Source organism: Nuphar pumila, chromosome 16 (genome assembly GCF_984573655.1).
Source record: "Nuphar pumila chromosome 16, dmNupPumi1.hap1.1, whole genome shotgun sequence".
In the NCBI taxonomy this organism is placed as follows: Eukaryota; Viridiplantae; Streptophyta; class Magnoliopsida; order Nymphaeales; family Nymphaeaceae; genus Nuphar; species Nuphar pumila.
Genome location: NC_143264.1, coordinates 82,397,540 through 82,415,397, shown reverse-complemented (window position 1 = coordinate 82,415,397; position 17,858 = coordinate 82,397,540). Strand labels below are relative to the sequence as shown.

The 17,858-nt window shown below is 35.8% G+C and overlaps 1 protein-coding gene across 4 annotated transcripts in view; it reads left to right on the top strand.

Annotated features, from left to right (window-relative positions):
- Nucleotides 1-17,858, top strand: part of LOC149813854 (protein transport protein SEC16A homolog) — a 51,093-nt gene that overhangs the window by 13,615 nt on the left and 19,620 nt on the right. For all 4 annotated transcript variants that reach the window (XM_089992065.1, XM_089992062.1, XM_089992063.1 and 1 more), the window contains exons 4-8: nucleotides 12,042-12,170; nucleotides 12,250-12,372; nucleotides 12,535-12,702; nucleotides 13,004-13,129; nucleotides 13,217-13,351. In XM_089992065.1, coding sequence (XP_089848191.1) covers nucleotides 12,042-12,170; nucleotides 12,250-12,372; nucleotides 12,535-12,702; nucleotides 13,004-13,129; nucleotides 13,217-13,351 — 681 coding nt within the window. The remainder of the gene's footprint in view (nucleotides 1-12,041; nucleotides 12,171-12,249; nucleotides 12,373-12,534; nucleotides 12,703-13,003; nucleotides 13,130-13,216; nucleotides 13,352-17,858) is intronic.

Sequence of the window (17,858 nt, the reverse complement as noted above, 5' to 3'; positions counted from 1 at the left end):
CTCTATTTAACATAGAGAGAGCCCTAATGTCGATTAAGTGAATTAGAATTTTCTCTGTATGTGCTGCCGTCTCTCTCTCTCTCTCCCTTCCTCCTCTCTCTCTCTCTAACCAGGGTTCGGTACAACATCCTATATCATTCTACATGGTATCAGAGCATCGATCGTGGGATCTTACTCGATCGTGATCAAACTGTTGCCGAGTTTCTCCCTGCACCAACGAAGATTTTTTTTTCAGGTTAGCTGCTTGTGATTTCTGTGTAAGATCTGATAACAGATCTGGGATTTGACCAAGGTCATGGCCCAGATCTGTCATCAGATCTAAGGAACAGGATGCATGCCTCTAGTTTCCTGTTTTTTTTCGTTCGTGATTCTCTGTTGCCGTGATCTCCCTGTTGCCGTGATTCCCTGGTACCGTGAATCCCTGCCGTGATTCCTTGCCGTGATCCCTTATTGCTGTGATTCTTGTTGCTGTGATTTCCTGCAATCTTCTGGTCGATATTTGTTTATTTCTTGTCGTGACTTCCTGCTATTTGGGAGAAACAGCAATTGCACTTGTTGTGCTGTGCTGGTGATTAAGATATGACTGTCGAGCCCTATATGTCTGGGAACAGCCTCTGGTATGATTCAATTTATGCATATACAGAGTTGTGTTGGTCGTGACTTCATGATGTGCTGAAGAAAAATTATATTTTGGAACTATTACTCATGTGTATGGGCTGCTGTTCACTAATGTCGTGGAAACTGTGTTGAGAAAGTAACTTTGTTGTGGGCTGTGGATTCTTATTGTCGTGGTTTTGTGTGTGTGAACAACTGCTGGTTGTCTAACACACGCTATCCCCTGTAGTGGTTGAAGTCTCTCCAGTTTTTGTTTGCTGAAATAGAAGTATATCTTCAGTATGGCTGAAAGTTCGAAATGTGATTCCAAATTGGAACATGTTGGAGAGTATAAGGCATTTGCCAATCCCTTTTCGTATGGATCCTCTGTAAGGTTGAATGAAACTAACTATGCCAGGTGGTCCAGAACGTTCATGATGTCAGTATCTGGACATCGTAGAAAGCATATCTTGCTGGAAGAAGAACCCACTGAAAAATTGGGAAAATATGCTACCTGGGATGAAGATAATGACATAGTTATGTCATGGATCATGAATAGTGTTGAAACCCACATTGCAGATGGTTTAATTTATTATAATACAGCCAAGCAGATGTGGGACAATCTTAGAGATACGTATTCACAAGAGACCAATGTGAGTCGTATCCTGCAAGTCGAACAAGAGATATATAATTTACAGCAGGGAGATCAGACCTTGGCCCAGTATTATGCATCAGTAAAAGCTGCGTTTGAAAGACTCAATGCTCACAGGCCTCTTTGTTGCTCGAAGCAGAAAGATCATCAAGAACAGACTATGGTTGCTCGGTTTCTTACAGGTTTATCTTCAGAATTTTCTGTTGCAAAAGTCCAAATGTTGACTGGATCAGATGTACCTACTCTTGCTGATGCATATAATCGCCTTAGTAGACTTGCGATATCTCTTCCACAATCACAGCCTGTGACCCAGTCATCTGCTCTAGTTGCTTCCTCTGGTTATGGACGTGGAAATATTCAGAATATCAAAGGACGAGGTCGTGGTCGAGGTATAGGAGGCAGAGGAAAGCTTCAATGCACATTCTGTGGAAAATCTGGACATTTAGAAGATCGGTGCTGGGATAAACATGGCAGGCCAACCTCTTCATCATCAAATTCTTATGCTCCTAAAGCAAATGTTACTACTCTGGAGGCAACAAAGGTACAGGAAAATATCTCTGCTGGTGACAGTAGTATCACCCTCAGTCGTGCTGAATATGATGAGCTGATAGCCCTTCGTTCTGTGAGTTCCATCCCTCCTGTAGCTGGTGTTGCCTATTCAACAGGAAATCACCTACATCCAACAAACAGTAAGTGGATTATTGACTCCGGTGCATCCAGACATTTGTGTGGAAATTCTCTTGTTTTTTCAGATCTAAAGGATATTAATGCTCATCGAGGAGTCTCATTAGCCGATGGGAGTTCCTCCCCTGTTGTTGGTCAGGGCAATATTTCTATATCCTCCTCATTACAGTTGCAAAATGTTCTTCATGCTCCAAACTTTCCTCTAAGTTTACTCTCTGTTAGTTGCCTTATAAAAGAACAAAACTGTAGAGTAATATTTGATCCGATGGGGTGTCATTTTCAGGATTTGCTGACGGGGAAGAAGATTGGTGGAGGCTATGAAGCAAATGGAGTTTACTACCTACATCATCCAATGGGTAATGTTCATGCTGCCGTGGAACATTCATCCAGTCCTGTTCAGTGGCATCGTCGTCTGGGCCATCCTTCATTGTCAAAGCTTCGTTCAGTCTTTCCTCAAATTCCTTCCACCACATCATTTCAGTGTGAAGCTTGTCAACTGGGCAAGCATCATCGAAGCTCGTTCTCTTCAAGTCAGAGTCAGTCTAGTAATAAAGTTTTTGAACTTCTTCATGCAGATGTATGGGGTCCTAGTAAGATTCCTACTAGGACTCAGTGTCGTTACTATTTGGTTATTGTTGATGATTTTTCTAAGTTGTCATGGGTGTTTTTAATAAAGGAACGATCTGAAGTTCCACGTATTATTCAATCCTTAATTCTTGAAATAAAAACTCAGTTTGAATCTTTCGTCAAGATTGTTCGCACTGATAATGCTCTCGAGTTTAAATCAAAAGGTCTGTTACAATTTTACCAAGATAATGGCATCCAACCCCAAACTTCCTGTGCCTATTCTTCTCAACAAAATGGTGTGGCTGAGCGAAAACATCGGCACTTGCTTGATGTTGCCAGGACTATTATGATTCAATCCAATGTTCCTGCGTTATACTGGGGTGATGCGATTACCACTGCTTGCTATCTGATCAACCGCATGCCTTCGTCTTCTGTGGGCGATCAAATTCCATTTCATATCCTAAAACCTAATGCCCCACTCTTTTCTTTTTCACCCAAAATATTTGGATGTGTTTGTTTTGTACACAAACTTGGCCCTGACCGTGATAAATTAGCTGCTCAAGCTACAAAATGCATATTCATAGGTTATCCCAAAAATCAAAAGGGATATCGATGTTATGATCCTATTTCTCGCCGAGAGTATGTCAGTGCGGATGTATCTTTCCTGGAATCCACTCCATATTACTCCAGTACCGGTTCTCCACTGCAGGTTGATCCAGCTGAGTCTTTTCCTTTACCTATACCTCCTTTTCCGTTGGAGTCTGTGCCCACACTACCGAACCAAACTTCATCTGCTTCCAGATTTCATAATCCTCCATTGGTATATGTGCGTAGAGCTCCATCTCCGCAAGAGCCTTCATCTTCTTCTTCCCTTGAGGTAAGTTCTACTGACAATAGTGATCTTCATGATGATGATAACAGGCCTATTGCTCTACGAAAGGGGACACGACAATGTACCTTATATCCCATATCTCATTTTGTCTCTGATGTCAGAATTGGAAATCAGATGAAGTCTTTTATTTCAGCCTTATCTGCTGAAACTATTCCACTGAACTATCAGCAGGCAGAACTTGATAAGCGATGGAAACTGGCTATGCAAGAAGAAATAGATGCTTTAGTATCTCAGCATACATGGGATCTAGTTGATTCCCCAACAGATGCTGACATTGTTGGATGTAAATGGGTATATACAATAAAGTACAAATCTGATGGTTCTATTGAAAGGTACAAGGCCAGATTAGTAGCAAAAGGGTATACTCAGACATATGGAATTGATTTCTTTGAAACTTTTTCCCCTGTTGCACGGATGGGTACAATTCGTCTTGTTCTCTCAGTAGCTGTTCAGCATGGTTGGAGTTTGTACCAATTAGATGTGAAGAATGCGTTTCTATATGGGGATCTATCTGAGACTGTTTACATGCAACAACCTCCAGGATTCGAGGTTGAGGGGGAGTGTCAGAAAGTGTGTAGATTGAGAAAGGCGATTTATGGTTTGAAACAGAGTCCTCGCGCATGGTTTCAAAAGTTGTTTGAAGTGATGTCACGCTTTGACTTTAATAGGTCAGCAGCCGATCATACACTATTTATCAAGAAAACTAGCTCTGTCATAGTTGTTATGGTGGTATATGTGGATGACATTATTCTTACAGGAGATGATGTGAAAGCCATTGAAGCCACAAAGGCTCATCTTCAAAAACATTTTGTTACAAAAGACCTTGGTTCACTGAGGTATTTTCTGGGTATAGAAGTTGCCAGGAGCCGTGAAGGGATGGTTCTGTCTCAACGGAAATATGTTCTTGACTTATTAAAGGAAACAAGAATGTTGGGAGCCAAACCAGCAAATATTCCCATGGACCATAAAGTTCAGTTGTTTGAAGAAGCGTAAAAAACAGTTGATAGCAAAAGCTATCGCTCCCTAGTAGGGAAGCTATTGTATGTGACTGTGACCAGACCGGATATTGCTTTAGCAGTAAGCAAGGTTAGCCAGTTTATGGACAAACCAACTGATGTACACTGGAATGCAGCTATTATGATTCTCAGATATCTAAAATCTTCTCCTGGAAAGGGGTTATTGTTCAGGAAAGGTGGAACTCTGGAGATAGTGGCCTATTCTGATGCTGACTATGCAGGATCTGTAGTGGATAGAAAATCTACCACAGGATTCTGTGTGTTTTTGGGAGACAACTTGATCTCATGGAGAAGTAAGAAACAAAATGTGGTTTCTAGGTCAAGTGCAGAATCAGAATATCGTGCTATGGCCCAAACAGCTGCTGAAATGATGTGGGTTCGTACTGTTCTTCATGATCTTCAGGTGAAGGTTTCATCTCCTATGACCAAGATGTGTGATAACAAGGCTGCAACATATATAGCAAACAATCCTGTCTTTCATGAGAGAACAAAGCATATTGATGTTGATTGTCACTATGTAAGAGATATGGTCCAAGCTGGATATATCAATACCAAATATCTTAAGTCAGAAGATCAAGTTGCAGATATGTTTACAAAACCCCTTGCTAGACCAAATTTCTCAAAATGTTGTGACAAGCTGAACATGATTGATATTTATGCTCCAGCTTGAGGGGGAGTGTTGAGAGTAGGTGGTTTAAAGTTAAATCTTCTTAGTTTTGGAGGTTATTTGAAAAGTTATTAAATATTGGACTTGGATGTAATTTATTAATTTGGACTCTCTCTATTTAACATAGAGAGAGCCCTAATGTCGATTAAGTGAATTAGAATTTTCTCTGTATGTCCTGCCGTCTCTCTCTCTCTCTCTCTCTCTCTCCCTTCCTCCTCTCTCTCTCTCTAACCAGGGTTCGGTACAACATCCTATATCATTCTACACATATTATGATGTGTCCTGGCTAAATGATGCTTCAACCGAGAGATATCACCCAAAAAAGAATTTTAACAATATTTGTACTTGATTTTTAATCGGTTTTCACTCATTACTTGAGTGCTCCATTGCCATGACGGATTCTTTGATGTTATCTTTCCTAAAAAAACTCAATAAGAAGCAAAAAATAAGAATTTTTTTACCTTAACCCACTTAAATAAAAAAATGGTGGAAATGCACTCTTGAGAAAATCACAAAATCCCTCTCTCGCGCATACAAATTGATCTCACGATTCCTAAGATGTGTGGGTTTCCTTCTAACAACTTCTAGACAAATGGAGAAGTCGGCCCTCACGAGGTCTTTAAAACCCAAAACTTAAAAAGTAAGTTTCAGGTCTTTTTTAAGTGTGCCACACTTGTATCGTATGATACACAAAACGATATAGGGGTGTATCGTATGATACACCTGATATAGGTACGATACACACTCGTATTGTGATACGAGTGTATCTTATTTCCAAAAAGTAACGATACGTATCGTACGATATAGTACGGTACTTACAAAACTTGTTATAACTAGTTAATGGAGGGTTTTAGAGGATTCAATGGATTGGAGGGCAAAAACTTGTCTGTATATGCACGATATTCCATTGAAGACTATTAGGCTTTTGATGACAGATATGTCCACTTGAAGAACATGAATACAAAATTCTGTAATTTAGCTTGTTATCCATGGTATCCTGAATAAAAGTTCTCTCAACTACAAGGTATGGAAGCATTTGATGAATGTATGCGGGTCTTCTATCCTCGTACTGCTTCTTATATTTTATTTTTAGAGAAGTAACTTGGTTTAGAGAAAATGCGAAGTACTCACACCTAGAACATGGAAATGTCCTGAGAACCACTGGAACTAGCATGATTTAGAATCCTTCATGGAGTGCCTTGAAAGGTCAATCTTTAAGCTTGCTGTCCAAGCCTAGTCCCTGGCCGTATTCAAATATCTCAATCTCAAATAAGGTCTAGGCATGACATAGAATTCTTGTGCTTTTCCCCATGCCTTCTCCCCCCAAGCCCCACCCACCTGTTAAAATACATTGTATACAATATACATATATCAAGGGCATTCTGGTCTCTTGTTGTCCTGTAATAAATACAGTCCAATGGGAACTGTATTGTCTTTTTATTTTTTTATTTTTCTGTTTTTATATGTCAGTCAAAGATGACTGTTGGGAGGCAGTCCAACTAGTCATTGGACTGCCTCCCCCTTTTGTATGTGTGGCTCTATAAATAGAGCCAGCCACACTATCTCTGGTAAAGTAAGCTTCTTACAAGCTTTTTGTGAAATATAAAAATATTTGTTTTTTATATTGTTCTTGTGATAGTGTGATATTGTGTGTCTCTTTCGTGAGATTGTATTTGATCCATTTGAGACCCTTTTGTGATTGTGCACTTGTGTAGCTCTTTGTTGGCATTGTAATTGTGCACATCTTGTTTTCATTTCATAGTATAAGAACCTTGGGCTCTTATAGTGGTGAAAATTATCTTGGGTGTGCTTTCTTTGTGGTGGTGGTCTTCAAGCTTGGTCTTTCAACCTCAAGCTTATTTTTTCACCATGAGTGAAAGAGAATTTGCTTTCGTCGTCTCCTACAAGCTCAACGAAAGCAACTACTTGATGTGGGCTACCGTAATGGAAAATCACATCAAGAGGAAAAAGCTTTGGGGTTTTGTTAGTGGAACCACTAATGAACCCCAACTAAAGTTAACAATACGAGAAGGAGATCAAATTAAAGTTCTATCTGAAGAAGAAAAGGAAAAGGCTTTGCAAGATTATCAAGACAAAATGGAAGATTAGGAGGCCAATAACTCTCAAATTCTCTCATGGTTTATGAATACCATGGAATTCAAGATTGCCACCAACATCATCAAGTTCAAAAAGGCATGTAGTGCATGGATTTTCCTAAAAAGCGCATTCATTCAAAAAGATACGGTTAGGTTATATTATCTCCAAAATAAGGTACGTACTACTAAACAATGGGATAAAATTGCAAGATTTTTGTAGTCTCCTGTCTCTGATTTGGGATGAGATGGTTATGTTGGAACCAAAATGGGAAGGTTTCGCTACTGAGATGAGAAAACAAGTTGAAAGATAAAATCTCCTCTTTCTTATATGGTATTCGACCCAAATTAGGTCCTCTTTACTTTATAGGACCTCGACTCCTTCCATTAGTGATCCTCTTGCTCAAATATGTTAAGAAGAAACTAGACTTGGAATGCACAAGTCTAATGATGAGGTCCTTGCCGTATTAAGACCCGAAAGATTTGTAAAGACTTGTAAATCCCATCATTTTGAGAAAAAATACAATAAGGGAGGATATAAAGGAGGATACAAGGGTGGTAAAATTACTTGTCACTATTGCAAAGAACCGAGGCATATAAGGTCGGATTGTCCCAAACTCAAAAAAAGTGGCCGCGGTAAGTGAAGAGTCTCCAATAAATGAAGAATAAAAAAAAGATGACAACTTCAATGATTTGACAATTGCGAAAATTGCGAAGGCCGTTTCACAAATCCTAAAAGCCACTCCTACATCCGGTGTCGCCGTCTCTTCTTCTTCTCCAGGTAAGTCCTCTTGGATTTTGAATTCAGCAACCTCTTTTCATAATTCATATGACACATAATGAGTCATTACTATCCGATTTGACTAATTCATATTTTTCATGTGTGTCAACCGCCGATGGTACTCCTTTAAAAGTTAAAAGTATATATTTTTTTTACAAAACTATAGGTAATTCAATAAATTCTTTATTTCAAATGTTAGACTTATTCCAAAACTTGACTTAAATCTTCTTTCGGTTTCTCAAATTTTTTATTATGAGTGCAAGGTCTTTTTCTCATCTAAGGATTGTTGGGTGCAGGATCTTCAGTCAGGAAAGCTGATTGGGTAAGACCATAGAAGAGGAGACCTTTACTATATGAACTCTTTATGTCTACCCAAAAAATATTTTTGTAATCATGCCAAAGAAATTGATTTAAATCTTTGGTATAAACGATTAGGACATTCAAGTATATCCAAACTATCTCTCTTTCCATTTTTTAAAAAAATTTGTAAATAAAAAGAATATGTATGTAAAGATTGTATACTTGGAAAAATGCAAATGTTACCTTTTGGATCTAGAACTTCTTTGACTAAATGAAAAATTTTAATTAGTGCATTTGGATGTATGAGGTTCTGCTCCCGTTATGTCAAAAGGAGGTTACCCATATTACGTTAAATTCATAGATGATTTTAGTAGACATACTTGAATTTTCTTCCTTAGACTCATGTTCGAAGTTTTTTCACGCTTTAAAGATTTTCATAATCTTGTTAAAAATCAATTTAAAACAAATATTAAAATCTTCAGCTCCGACTCCAGGGAAGAGTTTTTTTCAAATGAATTTCAATCTTACCTAAAAACCCATGGTATTTTGCACAAAAAATCGTATCCTAGGTCTCCTCAACAAAATGGAATTGTCGAAAGAAAACATCATCACATTATTGAAACTACTAGGATTTTACTTATTTCGAAGGAAGTTCCAAAAATGTTTTGGGCCGAAGCCGCTCTCACTATGGTCTATTTAATAAATATAATGCCTTTTGAAATTTTAGAAAACAAATCTTCAATTGAAATACTTGTTAAGATTATTCTCTATTTGAAAAGATTAAGATTTTTTGGATGTAAATGTTTTGTGCTTATTAAAAAATACAACAAACTCATTCCTAAATCTATTGAATGCGTGTTTATACCGATAATCAAAAAGGTTATCAATGTTATGATTCAAAAAATGATAAGCTTTATGCATTTAGAAATGTTACATTTGTTTTAAAAAAAAGATTTGATCTTGAAAAACCTAAGGAAGAATCCAAGTACGCCTTTTTGTTTGACTTATTGCCTAAGTCCAATTATGACAATAATGACGATGAAGTTAGTGATAATGTTGAACAAAATAATGAACCAAGAGAAGAAAAAAATCAACTCATAATCTTATACAATATTCTAGACGTAACAATGTGGAGCATCCATGTGCTTTAGAAAAATATAGTCAACAATTCAATGTAGAAGAACCTAGTGTTAGAAAATTTGAGTGAATATGTAGAATTCCAAGTAGGTTTGTTTCATATGAATCATTCTCTTCAAATTACAGGGTATGTCTTCTAGCAATTCACTCATATCATGAATCATCCAACTATAGAGAGGCAAAAGACATAAAAGAATGGGTTGAGACTATGAAAGTAGAATTAGATGCATTACATAAAGCCCATACTTGGAAAGTTCAACATTTTCCCAAGGGAAAGAAGACAATAGGATGTAGATAGGTATTTAAGGTCAAAACAAAAAATGACAGATCTTTAAAAAGATATAAAGCAAGATTAGTTTTAAAAGGGTATTCACAAGAATATGATATAGATTATGAGAAACATTTGCCCCAATAGCTCACATGACCACAGTTAGAAATCTAGTTGCAATTGCATCCATTAAAAAATAACCTATATATCAGTTAGATGCTAAAAATGCTTTTTTAAATGAAAATTTAAATAAAGAAGTTACATGGATCCCCCCGGTTTGACTATTGAAAATGGTATGGTTCTTCGTCTTCGAAAGGCTTTATATGGGCTTAAACAAACCCCTAAAGTATGGTATGACCGGTTTAGTAGAACTATGATAAAATTTGGATTTAAATCATGTTATACTGACACTACTCTTTTTGTAAGATCCATAGGTACACTCATCATTTTGCTCTTTTATGTTGATGATATGATCAACACTGAAAATGTTTAGAAGAAAATTAAAGAAATTAAGATTATGCTTAAGAAATCTTTTGATATGACTGACCTTGGTTTTCTGAGATATTTTCTAGGTATTGAGGTAGCATATTCGTCAAAAGGATACATTTTGTCTCAAATAAAGTTTGCAGTTGATATTGTTGCGCGTTCGGGAATCACAGAAACAAAATATGTTGACACTCCTGAAATAATACGTGCTAAAATGTAAGCTGAAAACAGAGTCTTATTAGATGATCCAACGACTTATAGGCAACTTATCGGATCACTAATATATTTATCTATTACTAGACCAGATATAGCGCATGCGGTACATACTGGTAGTCAGTTTCAGTATGCACCTACATTGGTTCACATGAGTGCCGTGTTAAGAATAACTCGATACATCAAGAAGGCTATATCTAAAGGGTTATTATTGTCATCTTCTTCTTCTTTAAATCTCATTGCTTATATTGATTCTGACTGGGGAGGAGATCCCAACAACCGACACTCAATCACATGTTTTTGTGTGTTTATAGGTGAATCTCTCATATCTTGGAGATGCAAAAGCAGCAGAAAGTGTCTTTATCTTCCATGGAAGCTGAATATAGAGTGATAGCTACAACAACCGCCAAGGTCGTGTGGATGAGATCCTTACTTGCAAATATGGGTGTTGATATTTCAGAACTCTTGTGATGCGATAACAAGAGTGCCATATATATAGCCAACAATCACACATATCATGAAAGAACAAAGCATATCAAGATGGATTGCCACTATGTTTGAGAAGAATAATTGAAGGGGACGATTACTTTACCATATGTTCAATCTGAGTTTTAGATTGCGAACTTCTTCACCAAAGCTCTTCCTCTACCATGTTTTTTGTTTCTTCTTAACAAACTTTCAGTGATCTTACCATAAGTTTGAGGGAGAATGTTAAAATACATTGTATACATTTGATATATGTATATTTATATATTTATACAATATACATATATCAAGGGCAATTTGGTCTTTTACTGTCTTGTAATAAATACAGTCCAATAGGGACTGTATTGTCTTTTTATTTTTATTTATTTTTCTGTTTTTATATGTTAGTCAAAGATGACTGTTGGCTTTATAAATAGAGCCACACTATCTCTTGTAAAGTAAGCTTCTTACAAGCTTTTTGTGAAGTAATCTAAAAATATTTATTTTTATATTGTTCTTGTGATATTGTGTGTCTCCTTCGTGAGATTGTATTTGACCCATTTGAGATCCTTTTGTGATTGTGCACTTGTGTATCCCTTTGTTGGCATTGTAATTGTGTGTAAAGTGTTATTCACAATCTTTGACACATCTCATTGCCTGAACAAACCACATTCCTTCTTCATTCATTTTCACTAGCAAAGTGTTTGCATTATGGGACCAATCCATTGGCTTAAATGTATGCAGACTTTGGGTGTCAGGAGGGTATCTCTGCATGAAGCCATGAACACAGAAATAAAGATCTACTTTTTTCATGGTATCCCAGATCCTCCCATAAGCCTTCTTTGGTTGCATGGTAGTACCACTTTAAAAGAAAAGCATGATTAGAGTAGTTTTAGTGAGGAGCAAATATTTGCTTTTGTAATATCGTTTGTGTGATTTGCATGTCAAATTGATGGGTGTTAATTTTGGGTTTTTATTTTTGAGTCCTATGTTCTAGTATTTTGGGTTGTAAGCTGGTACTTATTTTTGGTTTTCTTTTATGTTAGAAAGTAATTATTAGCTCTTGCTACATCAGTTGGATAATATACGTTGTTGCTCTTGCTACATCAGTTGGATAATATACGTTGTTGCTCTTGCTACATCAGTTGAATAGTATGGGTTGTTGGATACATAGATGATATGAAGTCAGGTTTTCTCCAATGTGTTTTCTCTTTTCTTTTTGACAGGAAAATGATGGACCAGAATCTGCTGTAACCAAGCTTTTTGCATCTTCTAGAAGGAATGACGTGCAATTAAGTGAGTATGGTGCCTATACACAATGTCTGCAACCTGTGCCTTCAGAAGGACAGATGCGGGTATGAGCAAAATGTGAATCGATACCTGAAGCTATTTTTTTTCTATAGTGAGTTGTACTGATTCATTTCCTTTCTGTAGTCTACTGCGATTGAGGTGCAGAAACTTCTTGTTGCTGGTCGACGACTAGAAGCTCTGCAGTGTGCACAAGAGGGCCAGTTGTGGGGCGCTGCTCTTGTTCTTGCTGGAAAGCTTGGCGACAAGGTTTGTCCATATTCTGTTAATCCATCATGTAAGTCTGTTTAGTTCTGATATAGTGCACATGATTTGCATCAAGATATACATCTTAAAAAGTCATGCATTATGATGAATGACATTCTAGGTCGCTTCTGAAGCTTACACTTTTGTGTCATTTGGTGAAGCCAGTTTTATATAGATACTGTGAAGCAAATGGCACACTGCCAGTTTATATCTGGGTCACCTTTGCGGACACTATGCTTGCTTATAGCAGGGCAACCAGCTGATGTATTTTGTTCTGAAAGTACAAGTCCTAGGCAATCTGGGGCAGTTGGTGTCTCACAGCCTCCAGCTCAGGTGAATTTTTATACACAGTACTTGGAACATGCATTGGAGTTGCTTCTTTTTTATATTATATGTTATGTTATTCTACTTTCAAGATATAATTCCAGTAATCTATTACTGTTTTTTGTCCTTGGTTAATGAGTCTGTGCTGCTAGTAGCTTTTCATCAGGAGAAAGTGCACTATTTTGTTTCCAACAGCAATTAGTAGCTGGTGGTTATGACTTGTAGGACCTTTGTTGCATGTAGATCTTGTTTTCTGAAAAAATACATGGCTGCTTGCCTAAATGGGATATATTTAACTTTTTTGTGTCAGACTTGTGTAAGTGGCATTCTGGATGATTGGGAAGAGAACTTGGCCATTATAATTGCAAACAGAACAAAAGATGATGAGCTTGTGATTATTCATCTTGGAGATTGTCTTTGGAAGGAAACAGGCGAGGTGTGGATCTTTGGTTAAGTTGTTTAAATTTATTGTACAGTTTGTACGTTTATGCTGTATTGGTTTTACAGATGAGTGATATTGCAGGTTACTGCTGCCCATGCCTGCTACTTAGTTGCAGAAACAAACTTTGAGTCGTTTTCAGACACTGCTAGGCTGTGTCTAATTGGTGCAGACCACTGGAATTTCCCACGAACATATGCTAGTCCTGATGCTATCCAGGTAAATGTCATTTGGTGATAATTATTTTCATGTCCAAGTTGCTTCTTGTAGGCATTCAACCACTATTAGTTGTGTATTGGAAGTTCATACATATTGTCTGGGTTGGTTTTTTTTGTCAATTCTGTTGTTAATATGCTCATTAAGTGTGTATGCTAAAATCATAAAAAAAATCTTATCTTACTGCTGTCTCGTATATATCTATGTAAAAATATCACTATATTTTGAAAATCCTAAAATATCTCAATGCATTGAAAACAACATTAGATGTCAAACTATCACAACTATGTTACAAGAATTTATTTATCTCATCCAATATTTGACTGAAAAGAATATTTGAAATTTCTTTTCCCAATTTTCCATTAAAGTCAAGATTTCTCCTAGTAAGTGAGTTTTTTGAAAATCTCCCAAGGTACTCGCTTGTGTAGTTCCTGAGAGCTACACTTGCTGTGACTTGCCATGAAGCCAAGAACATCGCTTGCAATGTATTGAATAAAATGGTTGGAATTTTGAATATAGAAGGGAAACATATGGAGGTTGTAGCGATTCACAAATTGTGATTGGAGAAGGGAAGAGGCTTGTGGGTTGGCAGTTGTGTTTTTTTCTGTCTATAATTATCTATGTCACATGGGTGCGGGTGCGACATGGGTGCGGCGCAATTTCAAAAATTTTGGACACGGGGACTCGGCTATATATATATATATATATATATATATATATATATAACATAACAACAGAAAAAATTTATTAGCAATTTCATTGTCATTTATCAGTACATGAATATATAAAAATATCAAGTTTTTCAGTAGAGAAAATATGACTTGCATATGAAAATATACATCTTACAGGAAGAGGGCACATTCATGTTTCAGTTACCTTTGCTCTGGCTAAATCCTGGTTGTATTGTATTTATATTCCTTTAAATTGACAAATTGAAAGATATTTCAAAGCAACTTTCTAGTAGGCAGCTCACCCTTGTTGGAGGAATCACGCTTCCCCTTAAAGATCACACATCCCCAATCAAATGGACTGCAGTTGCATAGACTGTGCACAGTCAGACTGTGCAGTTGCAATTGCACAGTCTGTGACTGTGCAACTGCATTGCAGTCTGGTTATATATATATTTTAAAAAAAAGTTATATAAAAAATGATTTTTTTTTGTTTTTCGTCTTAAAAATGGACATTTTTGGACTCGGTCAAAGTTGACCGAGTCCAAAATGTGGACGGACTCGGCCTCGACTCTTTGACCGAGTCCGACTCGACGTTGACCGAGTCCGAAGCCGCACCCGTGTCCGCACCCGTGTCGGGGCGTGTCGACTCGGGTGCGGCGCCTCCCTAGCCGAGTCCGTGTGACATGGATAATTATATAAACATACATGACCAATTTCAGATTTTTCTCTAATTTTATTTGAGAGTTTATCAAATGACTGTAAAATTTGCTGTTCTAGTCATAGATACCATGCACAAACTAAAAGTGTTAGAGATTATAAAAATGGTGCATTATCATATTTAGTAAATTGTGTAGATTTACTTTATTTTATTTAATCTTTCACTGTGAGCATGGGGCTTGCAATTCATTGGTATGGACTGTTAAATTATATATTATATATATTTAAGATATATGTATATATAACTATAATTAATAATGTAATTTAGGTTGCCCACCAGGGGCATTTTAGTCATTTTGTACATGTTAGAAAATAGGTTTTTCTTTATTTTCTTTTTTAAAATTTTTTGTATTTTATCTCTTTGTATAAGGGCATTCTTGTAAAATGCCTCCATATAGTTGTTGGGAGTACTTCCAACGGTCACAAATATGACCATTGGGAGCCTCCCAACGTCTATTTGGAGGCTTCCTCTTAGGCCTCTTCTTCTCTATAAATAAGGGCTTAAGGCCCCTTGTATTGGTAAGCTTCTTTGAAGCTCCTTGATGAATAAATTCATTATTTTTAAATATTGTCTCTCTTTTGATATTGTATGAACTCTTGTGCTTGTGTAAGCCTTAGTGTTTTTTGGATTGTCCCATAGTGGATTTGTGCATGTGTACTTTATGATTGTGTTCTTCGTAAGCTTTTACTGTTTTTTGTACTTTTGACTATTTGTGGGTGTGATTTGTGCCTCTCGAGTGAGGTGTGTGAAGACTCCTTGTTTCATTACATGGTATCAGAGCCAGGTTGTTCTTGGACCTTTGAAGTGTGATAATCACGTGATCGTGGTACCTGTGTGATCGTGGTGATTGTGGTGCCTAAGAGGTTCTGTTGTCTACATCTTTTTCTCTCTTATAATCTTTTAAGTTAAATAGAGCTACATGATGTGGGCTTCGGTATGTATTCTAAAAATCCTTATATATATGGCTTTTTTAGTTATCTATCTTTAAAAAGGTATTTATATATTTTTGAAAAAATTGTTTGAAATATTATGGTTATTCTTAATCGTGTAAAATATGTTTTCTTTAAAAATTAAATTTAAACTAGAGTTTGTGTTTTGATATTAACTCATAAGTAGCATATTGTTGAGCTCTTTATGATAAATCCTTCATTGTTTTTACTTTTCTGAAAATATATATTTTTCATGTTCTTGTGTATATCCATTAGTAAATTTGTATACGTGTTCATTCAAAGCATATATATTTATTTGAAAATTTTTGAACTCTTTTATGATTATTGGTAATTTCATGCATATGTCAAGGCATGTTTTTTGAAATCTATAGAGTTTTTTTTAAATGAGTTAATGCTTCTTGCATACTTGTTTCTTTAATAAATAAATTAATATCTTGTGTGCATATAATTATACAAATCTTTACAAAGTTTTTACCTAACTTTATTGGATTTGATTTGAAACTTGCTTTTTCAAATCTAATATTTGATATGAACTCATCTATTTGGAAATTAAATTATGTGAGTATGTATTGCCTTTTGCGGCATTTGGATTATCCTTCACAAAATTTTATATGATGCATCATTCTCTTGGCCTTGTTATTTGTTCAAAGATGTTTGTTGGGGTGAGTTGTGTGCACATTGTTTTATGTCGATTTAGATTGTCAACTTGTAGTTTGACTGTAACTGACGGTTGATTGATCTCTGGATTTGTGAGTATCACTCATTTGTTGATTGACCATTGTTATTATTATGGATGCTTATAACTCTATTTATCTATAATGTCAATCTATTGTTTGAAACCATGGTGTCTCGAAGGATTGTTAAAATTGATATTCTTTTTTGTGACATTAGTGTGCTTCCATTACAAGCTTTCTTACCTCGAGTGACTTCTCATTTTTATGTCTTTTATCTAAGTGTCATTATATGTAGACAAGAGATGTTTGTTCACACTTTCGTGTGTTTTTAGCCCATTGTTGGCATTATGATTATACCCTTGATCTAGTTGATAATACACTTATTTTTTTAGTGTCATTATATGTAGACAAAAGATGTTTATCCACACATTCGTGTATGATTTTAGCCCATTGTTGGCATTGTGATTATGCTCTTGTTCTAGTCGCTGATACACTTATTTTGAGTGTCATTATATGTAGACAAGAGATATTTATATACACTTTCGTGTGTGTCTTTGGGCCTTTAGTGACTTTATGTTTATGCTCTTGTTCTAGTCACTGATACACTTGATTTTGAAGATTGGAGGTCTACTGAGGTGATTGATTGTGATGGTCAAACTATTTTTGAGATTTACAAACATTGTTCATTGTCTTATATGAGATTTTTTAAATCTCCATAAAATTTCTGAATTTTTACTACTCATTTATCCTTATATGGAAAATAGTTATTGAAATATTTTCAAGCATTTTGCATTGAATATGCTTTAATTGCATGATGAAGGACACTTTAAATTTGTTTCATGCTAAGCTGCCTTGTGTATTTTATATATATTACTATTTGCAAAATATTATTTCGTGAGATTTGTGAAATTTTAAATCTCTTATAAGTTATTTTATCTTAGAAAAGTTTTTATTGGTCCATAAGTGACTCTTTCATTGGCTCTAAACTATTGCATGATTCATTCGTATATTCATTAGTTGCATGCTTAATACTGCTTCTAAAAGATAATGTTTGATTGATCCATGGTTGTCATATTTGTCTTATCTTAACCTTTATTGAATAATTTGAATTATTTCTTATATCTTTCATTGTGTAAAAATGACTTGTTTTAAAAGGAAATCTATTTATGAGTTAAATACTCTTCTTTATGGGATTTTATGATTTAAACACTTTTTTGTGAGTCATTTATTAATGGTATTAATATTACTTGACAAATCCTATTTCATGTCTTGCATGCATTAATGTGCTTTTTCTTGATAAATATGTGTATTGATTATCCTAAAATTAACTTTTTTATTTGTTGGCTGTTTTTTGAGTTTTTCACATCTTATGCATGACTGTGAAGTTTTCCTAGGAGGTTTTACTTTCTCATTTTGAAGTATTGGGGTATTGTGCATATTTTCATAAATGTTTTTATGAATGTTTAAAGTGATTAATGATTTATGAGCATGTCTCTT